This window comes from Strigops habroptila, chromosome 22, assembly GCF_004027225.2.
Source record: "Strigops habroptila isolate Jane chromosome 22, bStrHab1.2.pri, whole genome shotgun sequence".
Lineage (NCBI taxonomy): Eukaryota > Metazoa > Chordata > Aves > Psittaciformes > Psittacidae > Strigops > Strigops habroptila.
In genome coordinates, this window is record NC_044298.2 from 2207810 (window position 1) to 2219988 (window position 12179).

Genomic DNA, 12179 nt, shown 5'->3' on the forward strand with positions numbered 1-12179 from the left:
CCCCAAGGACAGGGGCAGGAGCCCCCCGGCCCCCCCAAACCCCCCCCTCGGACTCTGGGCCGGCTCCTGCCCGCGGCTGCCCCCGCTCGGGACGCGCTTCGCGGGTGGCACTTGGGACGCTTCTGTCCCCTCTCCCCCCCCCCCCCCTTCAACCCGGACCCCCCAAACAACCCCTCCCAGAACCTCCCTCGGCAGCCTCCGGTGGGGCCCCCCCATGCGTGGGGCTGGTGATGGGGGTCCCCGGGACGCGTGTCCCCGTGTACAGACCCTGTATAGGACGGGGCCCCCCAAGCTGCTGCGGCCCCGCTTGTAAATAAACCCCCGTGGGCCCTGGGACCCCGTGTCCGGTGCGTGTGCGAGGGGGGCCTCCCGGGCACCCGTGTGCTGCTGAGGGGCACACGAGTACGGCGGGGCGTGCACAAGCGCGTGCAAGGATGGCGGAGCTCCTCCGAGCGTGCACAATTGCTCACAAGCATTCCCGAGCGTGCACAAGCGCGCCCTGGCCCGTGGCTGCGCGCACCCTGGAGCACGCCCGAGCTGCTACAAGTGTGCACGAGGACGCGGAGCGCGTGCAAGCGCTCACAAGCGTGCACGACAGCACACGGCCGAGCGCACCGCGGTGCCCACCTGAGCTCGTACAAGCGTGTGTGAGCGTTCACGAGCGCGCTGGAGCGCACGGAGCCCGCGGGAGCGCGCACACGGATGTCCCGGCACACATCCGAGTGTGCCCGAGCTCGCACAAGCGCACGTGTGAGCGCGCAGGAGCGTGTGCACACGCGTGCACAAGCGACCCCATCGCACGGACGAGCGCATCCCGGCGGGTGCCAGAGCACAACTGAGCGTGTACAAGCGCACCCGAGCGTTGGCGCGGGTGCACGGGCGCCGGTGAGCGCTTGTGAGCACTGGTGAGCTCTTGTGAGCGTCGGCTGCGGTTTGGAGGTGCCGGGAGCAGGAAGCGCCTCGCGGGCGGCCGCCACCTTCCTGCTGCGCCCCGGAGCCACCAGAGGCCTCGCGGCTCCCCCGGCCCCGGCACTTCCTCCCCGGGCGCTTCCGCCCGCTGCGCCCCGGGCGCGGCGCCGGTGCCGGCCATGGGCAGGGGCTGAGGCGCCGCCATGTCGCGGCACAAGGCGAGGCGCAAGGGCGGTGCCCGCGAGCGGGTGTTCGGCTGCGACCTCCTGCAGCTGCTGCAGCGCTCGGGGCAGGACGGTGAGTGCGGGGGGCACCGGCCGCACCGGGGCCAGGTCTCGCCGCGGTTGCGTCACCGGTGCTCGAGCAGCGCCGCGACCGGGAGCTTCCTGTGAGGCCCCTCTGAGGTTTGGGGGTCCCGGAGGGGCCGGGGTTGGGGACGGGCACCCCCGGAGGCTCCGGGGGGTGACGGGACCCGGCGCTCGCACCCCCAGTGCCGCAGGTGCTGAGGAGCTGCACCGAGTTCGTGGAGCAGCACGGGGTGGTGGATGGGATCTACCGGCTCTCCGGGGTGTCCTCCAACATCCAGCGGCTGCGGTGAGCGGGGCCGGGTGGGATGGGGATGGAGCGGGTGGGATGGAGGTGGAGAGAGTGGAGAAAGGATTGAGGTGATGAGGAAAGGATGGAGCCGGAGACAAGAGCAGATGGGATGGAGATGATGGAGAAAACATGAAGATGATGGAGACAGGAAGAGATGGGATGAAGATGATGGGGACAGGAGTGGATGGGATGGAGCTGGAGCAGTTGGGATGGAGATGATGGAGAAAGGATGGAGCTGGAGACAAGAGCAGATGGGATGAAGATGATGGAGAAAACATGGAGATGGTGGAAACAGGAAGAGATGGGATGAAGATGATGGGATGGAGCTGGAGCAGTTGGGATGGAGATGAGGGAGAAAGGATGAAGATAAAGGGATGGAGATCGGAGGGAGCCAGGATGGAGCCGGAGACTGGACAGGATCAAACAGGAGGAAGACAGGAATGGGATGGAGATGGGAGCAGGAGGGAGGGAAACGGGGACATGGGACCAGATGGGATGTTGGTGGGATGCGACGGGAGCAAGCGGGAACGCAGTGGGAGGGCGATGGGGATGATGACAAGGATTAGGATGGGGCCAGCTCAGGAGCCAGCCCCGGACCCACCCCCATGGCCTGTCCCTCCCATCCCGCAGCTCCAGCTCCGGCCCTTCCCCTCCTTCCTTCTCCCTGTTCAATTCCCATCTCCCTCCCTTCCTCCCGCCCCCACCGGCTCCAGGGCTTTCACTTCTCCCCTTTCCCCGTGTTCCCAAGAGCCTGGTGCCGGCGCATCCCCTGTGCCCGCAATGGCCCCAACACCCCATAGCCCCAGTGTCCCCGACATCCCCCATCCCCTGTATCCCCATCAGCTCCCATCCCCCGTATCCCCAGCATCCCCCGACCCTGCCATGCCCCATTCCCAGCATCCCCCATCCCCCGTATCCCCAGCATCCCCCGACCCTGCCATGCCCCATTCCCAGCATCCCCCATTCCCCGCCATTCCCGGTGTCCCCTCACCCCCAGCATCCCCCCAGGCCCCGCCTGACCAACCCACCCCAGCTCCCGCCCATCGGGGCTGTGCCTGGTCCCCGGGAACCACAACAGCCCTTGGGACACGCTGGGAATGTCCCAGCGCAGCCGGGGAGCGGGATCCCATCATTCCCATCCCGTTCCCATCCCGTTCCCATCCCATCGCAGGCAGGAGTTCGAGAGCGAGCGCTGCCCCGACCTGCGCAGGGACATTTACCTGCAGGACATCCACTGCGTGAGCTCCCTGTGCAAAGCCTATTGCCGGGAGCTGCCCAACCCGCTGCTCACCTACCAGCTCTACCACAAGTTCGCTGTGAGAACGTGTCCCCAACCTGTCCCCAACCCCAAGAGGTGGCACTTGATCACCACAACATGCCCCCAACCCCAAGAGGTGGCACTTGGTCACCTCAACATGCCCCCAACCCCAAGAGGTGGCACTTGGTCACCACAACCTGTCCCCAACCCCAAGAGGTGGCACTTGATCACCACATGCCCCCAACCCCAAGAGGTGGCACTTGGTCACCTCAACATGCCCCCAACCCCAAGAGGTGGCACTTGGTCACCTCAACCTGTCTCAGCCCAAGAGGTGGCACTTGGTCACCTCAACCTGTCCCCAACCCCAAGAGGTGGCACTTGGTCACCTCAACCTGTCCCCAACCCAAGAGGTGGCACTTGGTCACCTCAACCTGTCCCCAACCCCAAGTGGTGGCACTTGGTCACCTCAACCTGTCCCCAACCCAAGAGGTGGCACTTGGTCACCTCAACCTGTCCCCAACCCCAAGAGGTGGCACTTGGTCACCTCAACCTGTCTCAGCCCAAGAGGTGGCACTTGGTCACCTCAACCTGTCCCCAACCCCAAGTGGTGGCACTTGGTCACCACAACCTGTCCCAACCCAAGAGGTGGCACTTGGTCACCTCAACCTGTCCCCAACCCCAAGAGGTGGCACTTGGTCACCTCAACCTGTCCCCAAGAGGTGGCACTTGGTCACCACCACCTGTCCCCAGCCCCAAGAGGTGGCACTTGGTCACCACAACCTGTCCCCAACCCAAGAGGTGGCACTTGGTCACCTCAACCTGTCCCCAACCCCAAGAGGTGGCACTTGGTCACCTCAACCTGTCCCCAAGAGGTGGCACTTGGTCACCACCACCTGTCCCCAGCCCCAAGAGGTGGCACTTGGTCACCACAACCTGTCCCCAACCCCAAGAGGTGGCACTTGGTCACCTCAACCTGTCCCCAAGAGGTGGCACTTGGTCACCTCAACATGCCCCCAACCCCAAGAGGTGGCACTTGGTCACCTCAACCTGTCCCCAAGAGGTGGCACTTGATCACCACAACATGCCCCCAACCCCAAGAGGTGGCACTTGGTCACCTCAACCTGTCCCCAACCCAAGAGGTGGCACTTGGTCACCTCAACCTGTCCCCAACCCAAGAGGTGGCACTTGATCACCACATGCCCCCAACCCCAAGAGGTGGCACTTGGTCACCTCAACCTGTCCCCAACCCCAAGAGGTGGCACTTGGTCACCTCAACCTGTCCCAACCCAAGAGGTGGCACTTGGTCACCTCAACCTGTCCCCAAGAGGTGGCACTTGGTCACCACAACCTGTCCCCAAGAGGTGGCACTTGGTCACCACAACCTGCCCCCAACCCAAGAGGTGGCACTTGGTCACCCAGTCCCGGTCCCCGCCAGGACGCGGTGGCCATCCAGATGGAAGAAGCTCGCTTGGTGAAGATCAAGGAGGTGCTGAAGGAGCTGCCGGTGCCCCACTACAGGTAAAGGGGGGTGATGTGTGGGACCCGGTGCCACCCGGGGGTGCCGCCGGCCCTGACGCACCCGGTGCCGCAGGACCCTGGAGTTCCTGATGCGGCACCTCCTGCGCATGGCGGCCCACAGCAGCCAGACCAACATGCACGCCAGGAACCTGGCCATCGTGTGGGCCCCCAACCTGCTGCGGTGAGCGGGGACCGGCGCGGGGACGGGGACAGGGACGGGGACAGGGGGTGACCGCAAGGACACGGCAGGTCCAAGGACATCGAGACGTCGGGGTTCAACGGCACGGCGGCGTTCATGGAGGTGCGCGTCCAGTCCATCGTGGTCGAGTTCATCCTCACCCATGTTGAGCAGCTCTTTGGGGACGCTCCCCTCCAGGGTATGTCCTATGGGCCGGGAGGGGGGGGTGGGTGGTGTGGGGGGGGTCCCATTGGCACCCTGACCCCCCGTTCTGGTGGCAGCAGCAGCCGAGAGCCCCCGCCGGTCCCTGCTGCTGGCAGGGGGGGGGCAGCCGCCACCATATCATGTGCCGGCGGCACTGAGCCAGGGCGATGGGCCCCCCCCGATCCGGCCCTACCACACCATCATCGAGCTCAGCAGCGACCACAGGTGGGACCTGACCCCCCCCCCCCCCCGGGGACACACGCGTGTCCTCGTGCACACGCGTGTCCTCGTGCACGCACACGAGCGCGCCCCGCTCCCGCAGGAGGAAGGGCTCCCTCAAGGCCAAGAAGTGGAGATCCATCTTCCACCTCGGCCGCTCCAGCCACGAGGCCAAGCGCAAGATGAAGGCGCTGGAGGAGAAAGGTGGGACCCGCCGCTGTCCCCCAAGAGGAGGGACCCCATTCCCTGGGGACGTGGGGCTTGGGGACATCCCCCTTTCTCCTTCCTCACCCCAGAGGACAAGGGTGGCACAAGGGGCCTGCGGCCGGCCAAGAGCATGGACTCGCTCAGCGCCGTCCCCTCCGCCGGCGATGGTGAGAGGATGCGCCGTGCGCTGGGAGCGTGGGGATGGAGCGGGATGGGATGGGACGGGATGGACAAGCCTGACCGTGCCCCACCGGGCGCAGGGGACCCCGCTCCGGGCGAGCTGCCGCAGCGCCGGGAGAGCTTCGACGCGTGCCCGGTGCCGCCGGGGCGCTGCCGGGAGCCGGGCGAGGGCCGGGAGGAGCCGCAGGGCGACGGCAGCGCCCGCTCCGAGCCCAGCACCCCCCGGGCCGGGCGCAGCCGCGCCGAGAAGTGCATCGGGGTCCACATCTCCGGCCCCTTCGGCGTCACCGTCCCCCTGCACATCACGCCCAACCTGTCCCGCCTGACGCGGGGGCTGCCCTGCCCGGTGCTGGGCACCGGCGCCCCCGACCCGCAGCGGGACACCGGGGGGGACGCCCCGGGCCCGGTGCCCCCGTCCCCCGCGGCCGGCAGCCGCCTCTCCATGGAGCTCCGGGACTCCTTCGCCTTCCTGGACAGCCCCGAGCCGTGGCTGGAGGGCGCCGGGGACGGGGAACCGGGGGACCGGGAGCTGCCGCCGGGCACCGGCCCCGCGGGTGAGGGCGAGGGGCTGGCGGCCACCGAGGACGGGATGGAGAGCGGGTTCATGAACGTGAGCGGCAGCACCGGCCTCGGGAATGGGGTGGGAATGTGGAGGCAGAGGGACAGGATGGGGTGGGATGGGATGGGGGGGACGTGGTGGGGATGGAGGGAAAAGGGTAAAGATGGAGGGGATTGGGATGGGATGGAGGGGATGGGAATTGGGTGGGACAGGGATGGGATGGGATGGACATAGTGGGATGAAGGGCACAGGGATGGGATGGAGGAGATGGGAATTGGATGGGACAGGGATGATCACGGAGGGGACTGGGGTGGGATGGACACAGCGGGGATGGAGGGCATATGGGTGGGATGGAGGGAATGGGAATTGGATAGAAGGGACCGGGAAGAGCATGAAGGGAACAGGGACAGGATGGGATAGGAAGGACACAGTAGGTATGGAGAGAACGGGAAGGGATGGAGGGGATGGGAACTGGATGGGAGAGGGAAGAGCATGAAGAGAACAGGGATGGGATGGGATATCACGGGCACAGTAGGGATGGAATGGAAAGGACAGGGATGGGATGGAGGGGAGAAGATAGGGATGGAAGAGACAAGGATGGGCATGGATCGGATGGAATGGGATGGAAGGAACAGGGCTGTGATCACGAGGGCAGCGATGGGATGGAAGGGACAGGGTAGCACCGTCCCTTCCCACCCCAGTGCTGGGGGGTCCCCGGTGTCACCCTCGCCCTGTCCCCGTCCCTGTCCGCAGCCGGCGGAGCCCCGCTCTGAGCCGTCCGGCAGCTACTTGTCCATCGAGGAGTGCATGGACGAGGAGATGTTCTTCATGGCGCCCGACGCCGACGACACCGACTCGGACGACATGTTCCTGAGCGCCCACGACGAGCTGAGCCCGCTGGTGGCAGCGCTGGAGCCCCCCGGCGCGGGCTCGGCCCCGGACACCCCCGGGAGCCCGGTACCGGCCCGACCCGGCGCCGCAGAGGAGGGTGCTCCGGGTGATGCGGAGCACCCCGGGGAGCCTACGGGGGCGCGGGCAGAGCGGGGGGCACCGGGCAGCGGGGAGGACGGTGCCAGAACTGACCCCGGCTGCGCGGGAGCGGGGCCGGCTCCCGACACATCGGACGAGGACATCGAAGAGGACGGAGCCGGCCCCGGTCCCCGCGCCCCGGGGTCCCCTCGGTCAGCGGCGGAGCCTCCGGTCCCCTCGTCCCCCGCGCCCCCCAGCCCGGCTCCCGGCGCGCCGGTGCTGCCCGAGCCCGCGGCCGTGCTGCGCCTGGCCACCCGCGCCGCGCCCGTGCTGCAGGCGCGCTCCGTGCCCGTCGTGCCGCCCAAGCCGCAGTTCGCCCGCGTCCGCCGGGCCCCGCGGGGGAGCAGGAGGCGGCGGCGGCGGCGGCGGCAACCACCGGAGGGGCCGGCCCGCGCCCCCGGCGCCGCGCTGAGGCGGGCGGGCTGGCGGGCCGGCGGCAGCGCGTCCCTCGAGGCGGAGCAGCCGCCGGGCCGGGCCCCGGTGCGCAGGATCCAGACGTACTGCGGCGGGGAGCCGCTGCCCGCCGCCGCGGCGCTGCCCGGCCACACGGCCCGCTGCGGCCGCAGCACCGGCCCCGCAGCTGCGCGGCGCTGCCCGAGGCGCCGGCGGGGAACCGGCCGTGCCCGCGGCGAGCGGAGAGCCCCGGGGCGGAGCGCGGGGCCGCGGGGCAATAAAGGCGCTGGGCTTTGTCTACCGCTGCGGCCTCCTTCAGCACAACATGGCGGCGCCCGCGACGGCCTCCGGGAGCTGCGGGGCGGCGGGTCCCCGGGCCGGGCCGGGGACAGGGGCCGGGCGGGGGGTTCCTCCCGTGCGTGGCCGGCACCGGGAGCGCCGCCGGTTCCCCCGGGCGGGGCGCGGGGAGCGGCGGGGAGGGAGGGTGCCCGGTTCCAAGATGGCGCCGCCCTCATTCAAGATGGCGCCGGGCGGAAGCGCTGAGCTTCGCCGTCTAAGATGGCGTCCGCCGGGGCCGCGCGCGCTGAGATGGCGCCGTTGCCCGGCCCCAAGATGGCGGCTGCGCCGCGCCCCCGGCCCCAAGATGGCGGCGGGGGAGGCGTGAAGGGGGGGCGGGCACCGGCGCCGCTTCCGCCCGGGCCCGCGATGGCGGCGCGGCGGCGCCGTGCGCATGTGCGGGGCTCCATGGCGAGACAAGGGGCCGAGCGCGCGCAGGGCGGCCCGGCGCGGACAGGTACCGGCGGGGACGGGCGGGGGCGCCGGGACCGGGCCGGGACCGCGCCGGGGGCGGGACGCACCGGGACGGGCCGACACCCCCCCCTCCGCCCCCCCCTTCCCCGCCCGCGGGGCCGCGGGGCCGGGCCCGGCCGCGGGGTGCGGGGCCCAGCCGCGGCCCAAGCGCTGCCGGCGGGGCGCGTCCCTCCCCCCCCGCTCCGTGCTCCGGGTCCCGGGTCCTGCCGCCCCCCCCGGGCCCTGTCACCTGCCCCCGGGCCGCGGCCGCGCCCCCCCCGCGCCTGTCACCGCCGGCGCCGCTCCCCCGGCCCTGACACCCCGGTTCTGAGCCCGCAGCGGGCCCGGCGGGCGCTGGACCCGCTCGAGGGGGGCACCGAGCGCCGGGCCCGCGGGGTGACACGGGGCTCAACCCGCGGGGGGAGCGGTGCGGACCCCCCCCCCATCGCGGTACCCCCGCTCCCGGCTCCGCAACCGGGACAAAGGAACGGGGGTCGCGGCGGGGCGGCACCGCGGCCGTGACCCGGCACCTCCGGACCGAAACGGGGATGTGGTGGGGGGCAACCGGTGGCGACCGGGGCACGAATGTGAAACGGGGCCGGCCCAGAGCGGTGCCCGGGGGCGCGGGTGGTGCCCGGTGCATGCCCGGTGCTGCTGGTACAGCCGGGGCCGTCCCACCGCGGCTCCGTGCCGGTGACAGCGGGAGGAGGATGATGATGATGATGATGGTGATGGGGAAGGGCCGGCCCCGGCTGAGCCGCCGCCTCTGCCCCCGCAGGGCTGTGAAGCCGGAGCCTCCTCTGCGTCTGCCCCGCGGATGCCCGTCGGAGCGGAGCGATGAAGGGGTGAGACCAGAGGCCCGGGGGGGGGCTGTCCGGGGGGGGTGACACATGGGGGTCCCCAGCAATGGGCTATGGGGGTCCCTGACCCGCTGCACACCCCCCCCCCCGCAGGCAGCAGAAAGCAGCCGAGACGGAAGAGGGAACGGTGCAGATCCAGGAAGGTGAGTGGGGACCCCCTCTGGGCTATGGGGGGGTTATGGGGGGGTTTGGGCTCAGGCTGCCACGGTTTAGCCCCGGCCATGCCCAGTTTAGCACCAGTAGAAGGCACCATGTGGCTGGAGGCGCTTAACACCGGCCCCCGTCCTTGTCCCTGCGAGTGAGGGGACAGCTCTGAGGTCACCCCCAGCACCACCGGGACCCTTTGCCCTGGCTCCTTCCCTCTCAGGGGGGCAGAATCATGGAATGATTTGGGATAAAGGGACCTTAAAGCTCATCCCAACCCCTGCCACGGGCAGGGACACCTTCCGCTAGAGCAGGTTGCTCCAGGCCTCATCCAGCCTGGCCTTGAACCCTGCCCGGGATGGAGCATCCCCATTCCTCGGATAACCCGCGCCAGTGCCTCCCCAAACCTTCTTCTTGCCTTAAGGTGCAGTGGCCACAGGGGAGGATCCCACCAGCGTCGCCATTGCCAGCATCCAGTCCGCGGCCACCTTCCCCGACCCCAACATCAAGTATGTGTTTCGCACGGAGAACGGCGGGACGCAGGTACGCAGCCCCCCCCGCCGCGGGGGCAACCGGGGGCACGGGGCCGGGGGGGGCGCCGGCAGGTCCCCGCAGCCGCCGCGCTCTCGGTAGGTGATGTACAGGGTGATCCAAGTGGCGGACGGGCAGCTGGACGGGCAGACGGAGGGCACCAGCGCCATCAGCGGCTACCCGGCCACCCAGTCCATGACACAGGTGGGTGCCGGTGGCGGTGCCCGGCGCGGGGACCCTGCCCGGTGCCCCGGCCCACCGCGGCCCCGCTGTGCTCCCATGCTGCAGGCCGTCATCCAGGGCGCCTTCACCAGCGAGGATGCGGTGGAGACGGAGGCCACGGCCACCGAGACCCACTACACCTACTTCCCCACCACGGCTGTGGCCGACACCAGCACCTCGGCCGGCGCGGGCACCACGGCCACCGCCGTCGTCACCACGCAGAACTCGGAGGCCCTCCTGGGGCAGCCGACCCCTACGGGTACGGCATGGGGTGTCCTGGGAGGGGACACGGGGGGGTGTCATGGCCCATTTTGGGGTGCTCCTCGCTTCATCCTGGGGTGGTTTGGGTCCTTTAGGGCAGTTCTTTGTGATGATGTCGCCGCAGGAGGTGCTGCAGGGGGGCCCGCAGAGGTCCATTGCCCCCCGTGCCCACCCCTACTCCCCGTGAGTACCGGGTCCCCCCTGCACCCCCCCTGTATTCCCTTCGGATCCCCCCCTGGATCCCCTGGCACGTGGCTGGGGGATGCTCTGGTGCTTTCGGAGCGGGCTGGATCACCCCGATCCATCCCCCATGCCGGCATGGGGAGGGCTGGGATGGAGCCGGATCCTCACCGGGATCACCGGGACCGACGCCGCCGGTGTTCCCCCAGGAAGTCGGAGGCGCCACGAGCCACCCGGGACGAGAAGCGCCGGGCGCAGCACAACGAAGGTACCGGCAGCGGGATGGGGGGAGCATCCCGTGTCCGGTGCGGGATGGCGGGAGCCGGTGCGGGATAACAGCCAGCCCGGGGTTACCGCTGCCTGTTCCCCGTTCCTCGATGGAAAAGCTCTAAGGAGACACCCCAAAGCTTTGTTAAAACCTCCTTTGGGGGAGCTCTGAGGAGGGGAAGCGCCGGAGCTCAGAGCATTAAACTTGGGGAGCCCCCAGAGCACCCAAAAAGATGTTGGTTTGACCCAAACCGGGCCCATTCTGCCACCCCCCGGGGGCCGGGTACAGCGCAACCAGTGACAGTGACCCCCAGCCCTGCAGGGGGGGGAGGGTTTGGGGTGTGGGGGGGGCTCACTGGGGGTCTCAGGGCAGTGCTGCCCCCCAAAACCCCTCCGTGCCCCCGGCAGTGGAGCGCCGGCGCAGGGACAAGATCAACAACTGGATCGTGCAGCTCTCCAAGATCATCCCCGACTGCTCCATGGAGAACACCAAGTCAGGGCAGGTCCGGACCCCCCCCGCGGCGCTGTGGGGCGACGGGAGGGCTCCGTGGGGTGCCGGTGCCCCTCATTCACCCCCTGTTCTCCCCACTAGAGCAAGGGAGGGATCCTGTCCAAAGCCTGCGACTACATCCAGGAGCTGCGGCAGAGCAACCACCGCCTCTCCGAGGAGCTGCAGGGCCTCGACCAGCTCCAGATGGACAACGAGGTCTTGCGGCAGCAGGTGAGGGGCTGGGGGGGGGGGGTGGGATTTGGGTCGTTTTTGGGGGTGTGGGGGGGTCCATACTGGCCCTGAGGCCCCCCCACGTCTTTCCATGGGTGTCCCCATCCCGGTGGCAGGTTGAGGACCTGAAGAACAAGAACCTGATCCTGCGGGCGCAGCTCCGCCAGCACGGCGTCGAGATCGTCATCAAGAACGACACCCACTGATGGACAGCGGGACGGGGGGGGGGACACGGGGACACCCCCCCCTGCAACCCACCACCCCCCCCCCCCCGGCATCCAGCACCCCCCCACCCCCCAACCCCCGGCGTGACATGAGACCCTCCCCTTTGGTTTGTGTGTGTCCCCCCCGACCGTGTCCCCCTGTTGACACCCCCCCCCCCCCACCCAAAATTTTCATGTGTCCCCAATTCCCCCCCGCGCTTCGTGCACACGCTCTCGGCCAGGCGGCGCCCCCCCCCCCCCTTTAACCCCCCCAAATCCCCCCCCCAGCACTGCCTGCCCCCCCCCCCGCCTGCGCCCGTGACGTCCCCGTCCCCCCCCCACGGGACACCCCCTCCCGGGTGGTGTTGGGGGCCCCGGGTCCGTGTGTGTGTCCCCCCTTCCCCCGCCGCTGCGGCTGCCTCCCCCCCCCCGGGTCCGTGTCCCCCTCCCCTGCCCCCCTTCCCCTCCCCCCCCGCTGCGGCTGCCCCGCCCCCCCCCGGGGCCAGACGGGTTTTTTTTTTAAAACTCTCTCTGAATTTAAAGAAAAAAAAAGCAAAAAATAAATAAAAATAGTGATTTGTTTTTCCAGGCCCCGCGGCTGATTCCCCTCCCCCCCCCAGCACCCATGGGAGCACCCCAATCGGCCATATGAGCGCCGCCCGTGCAGCCCTCATGAACCCTCACACCATTGAACCCCTCCCAGCACAGGGGACTCGCTCTGGCACCATGGAAGCCTCCCTCACGAGCACC

At 69.5% G+C, this 12179-nt stretch overlaps 3 protein-coding genes across 6 annotated transcripts in view; all 3 read left to right on the forward strand.

The window, feature by feature from the left end:
- Window positions 1-1076: 1076 nt before the first annotated feature.
- Window positions 1077-7794, forward strand: ARHGAP30 (Rho GTPase activating protein 30). The gene is made up of 11 exons (XM_030473712.1): window positions 1077-1206; window positions 1401-1503; window positions 2678-2822; window positions 4200-4282; window positions 4356-4463; window positions 4532-4659; window positions 4742-4889; window positions 4987-5087; window positions 5180-5257; window positions 5351-5880; window positions 6583-7794. Exons 1-11 carry the CDS (start codon window positions 1113-1115, stop codon window positions 7792-7794), a joined length of 2730 nt encoding a protein of 909 aa, XP_030329572.1. The 5' UTR covers window positions 1077-1112.
- A 153-nt stretch (window positions 7795-7947) lies between these two features.
- Window positions 7948-11801, forward strand: USF1 (upstream transcription factor 1). 4 transcript variants are annotated; one of them, XM_030474015.1, is made up of 11 exons: window positions 7948-8044; window positions 8819-8885; window positions 8994-9043; window positions 9469-9587; window positions 9678-9779; window positions 9864-10056; window positions 10154-10241; window positions 10448-10506; window positions 10914-11008; window positions 11098-11226; window positions 11343-11801. In XM_030474015.1, exons 2-11 carry the CDS (start codon window positions 8878-8880, stop codon window positions 11430-11432), a joined length of 933 nt encoding a protein of 310 aa, XP_030329875.1. In that variant the 5' UTR covers window positions 7948-8044; window positions 8819-8877; the 3' UTR covers window positions 11433-11801. The 4 variants fall into 4 exon arrangements, with proteins under 4 accessions (XP_030329875.1, XP_030329873.1, XP_030329874.1 ...); XM_030474013.1 differs by having other exon boundaries at window positions 7973-8044; window positions 10385-10506; XM_030474014.1 differs by having other exon boundaries at window positions 7973-8044; window positions 9475-9587; window positions 10385-10506.
- LOC115602533 (sodium/potassium-transporting ATPase subunit alpha-2) overlaps window positions 11540-12179 on the forward strand; it is a 33997-nt gene continuing 33357 nt past the window's right edge. Inside the window, exon 1 of the mRNA XM_030473713.1 lies at window positions 11540-11557. Within this exon, the coding sequence (XP_030329573.1) occupies window positions 11540-11557 (18 nt within the window). The remainder of the gene's footprint in view (window positions 11558-12179) is intronic.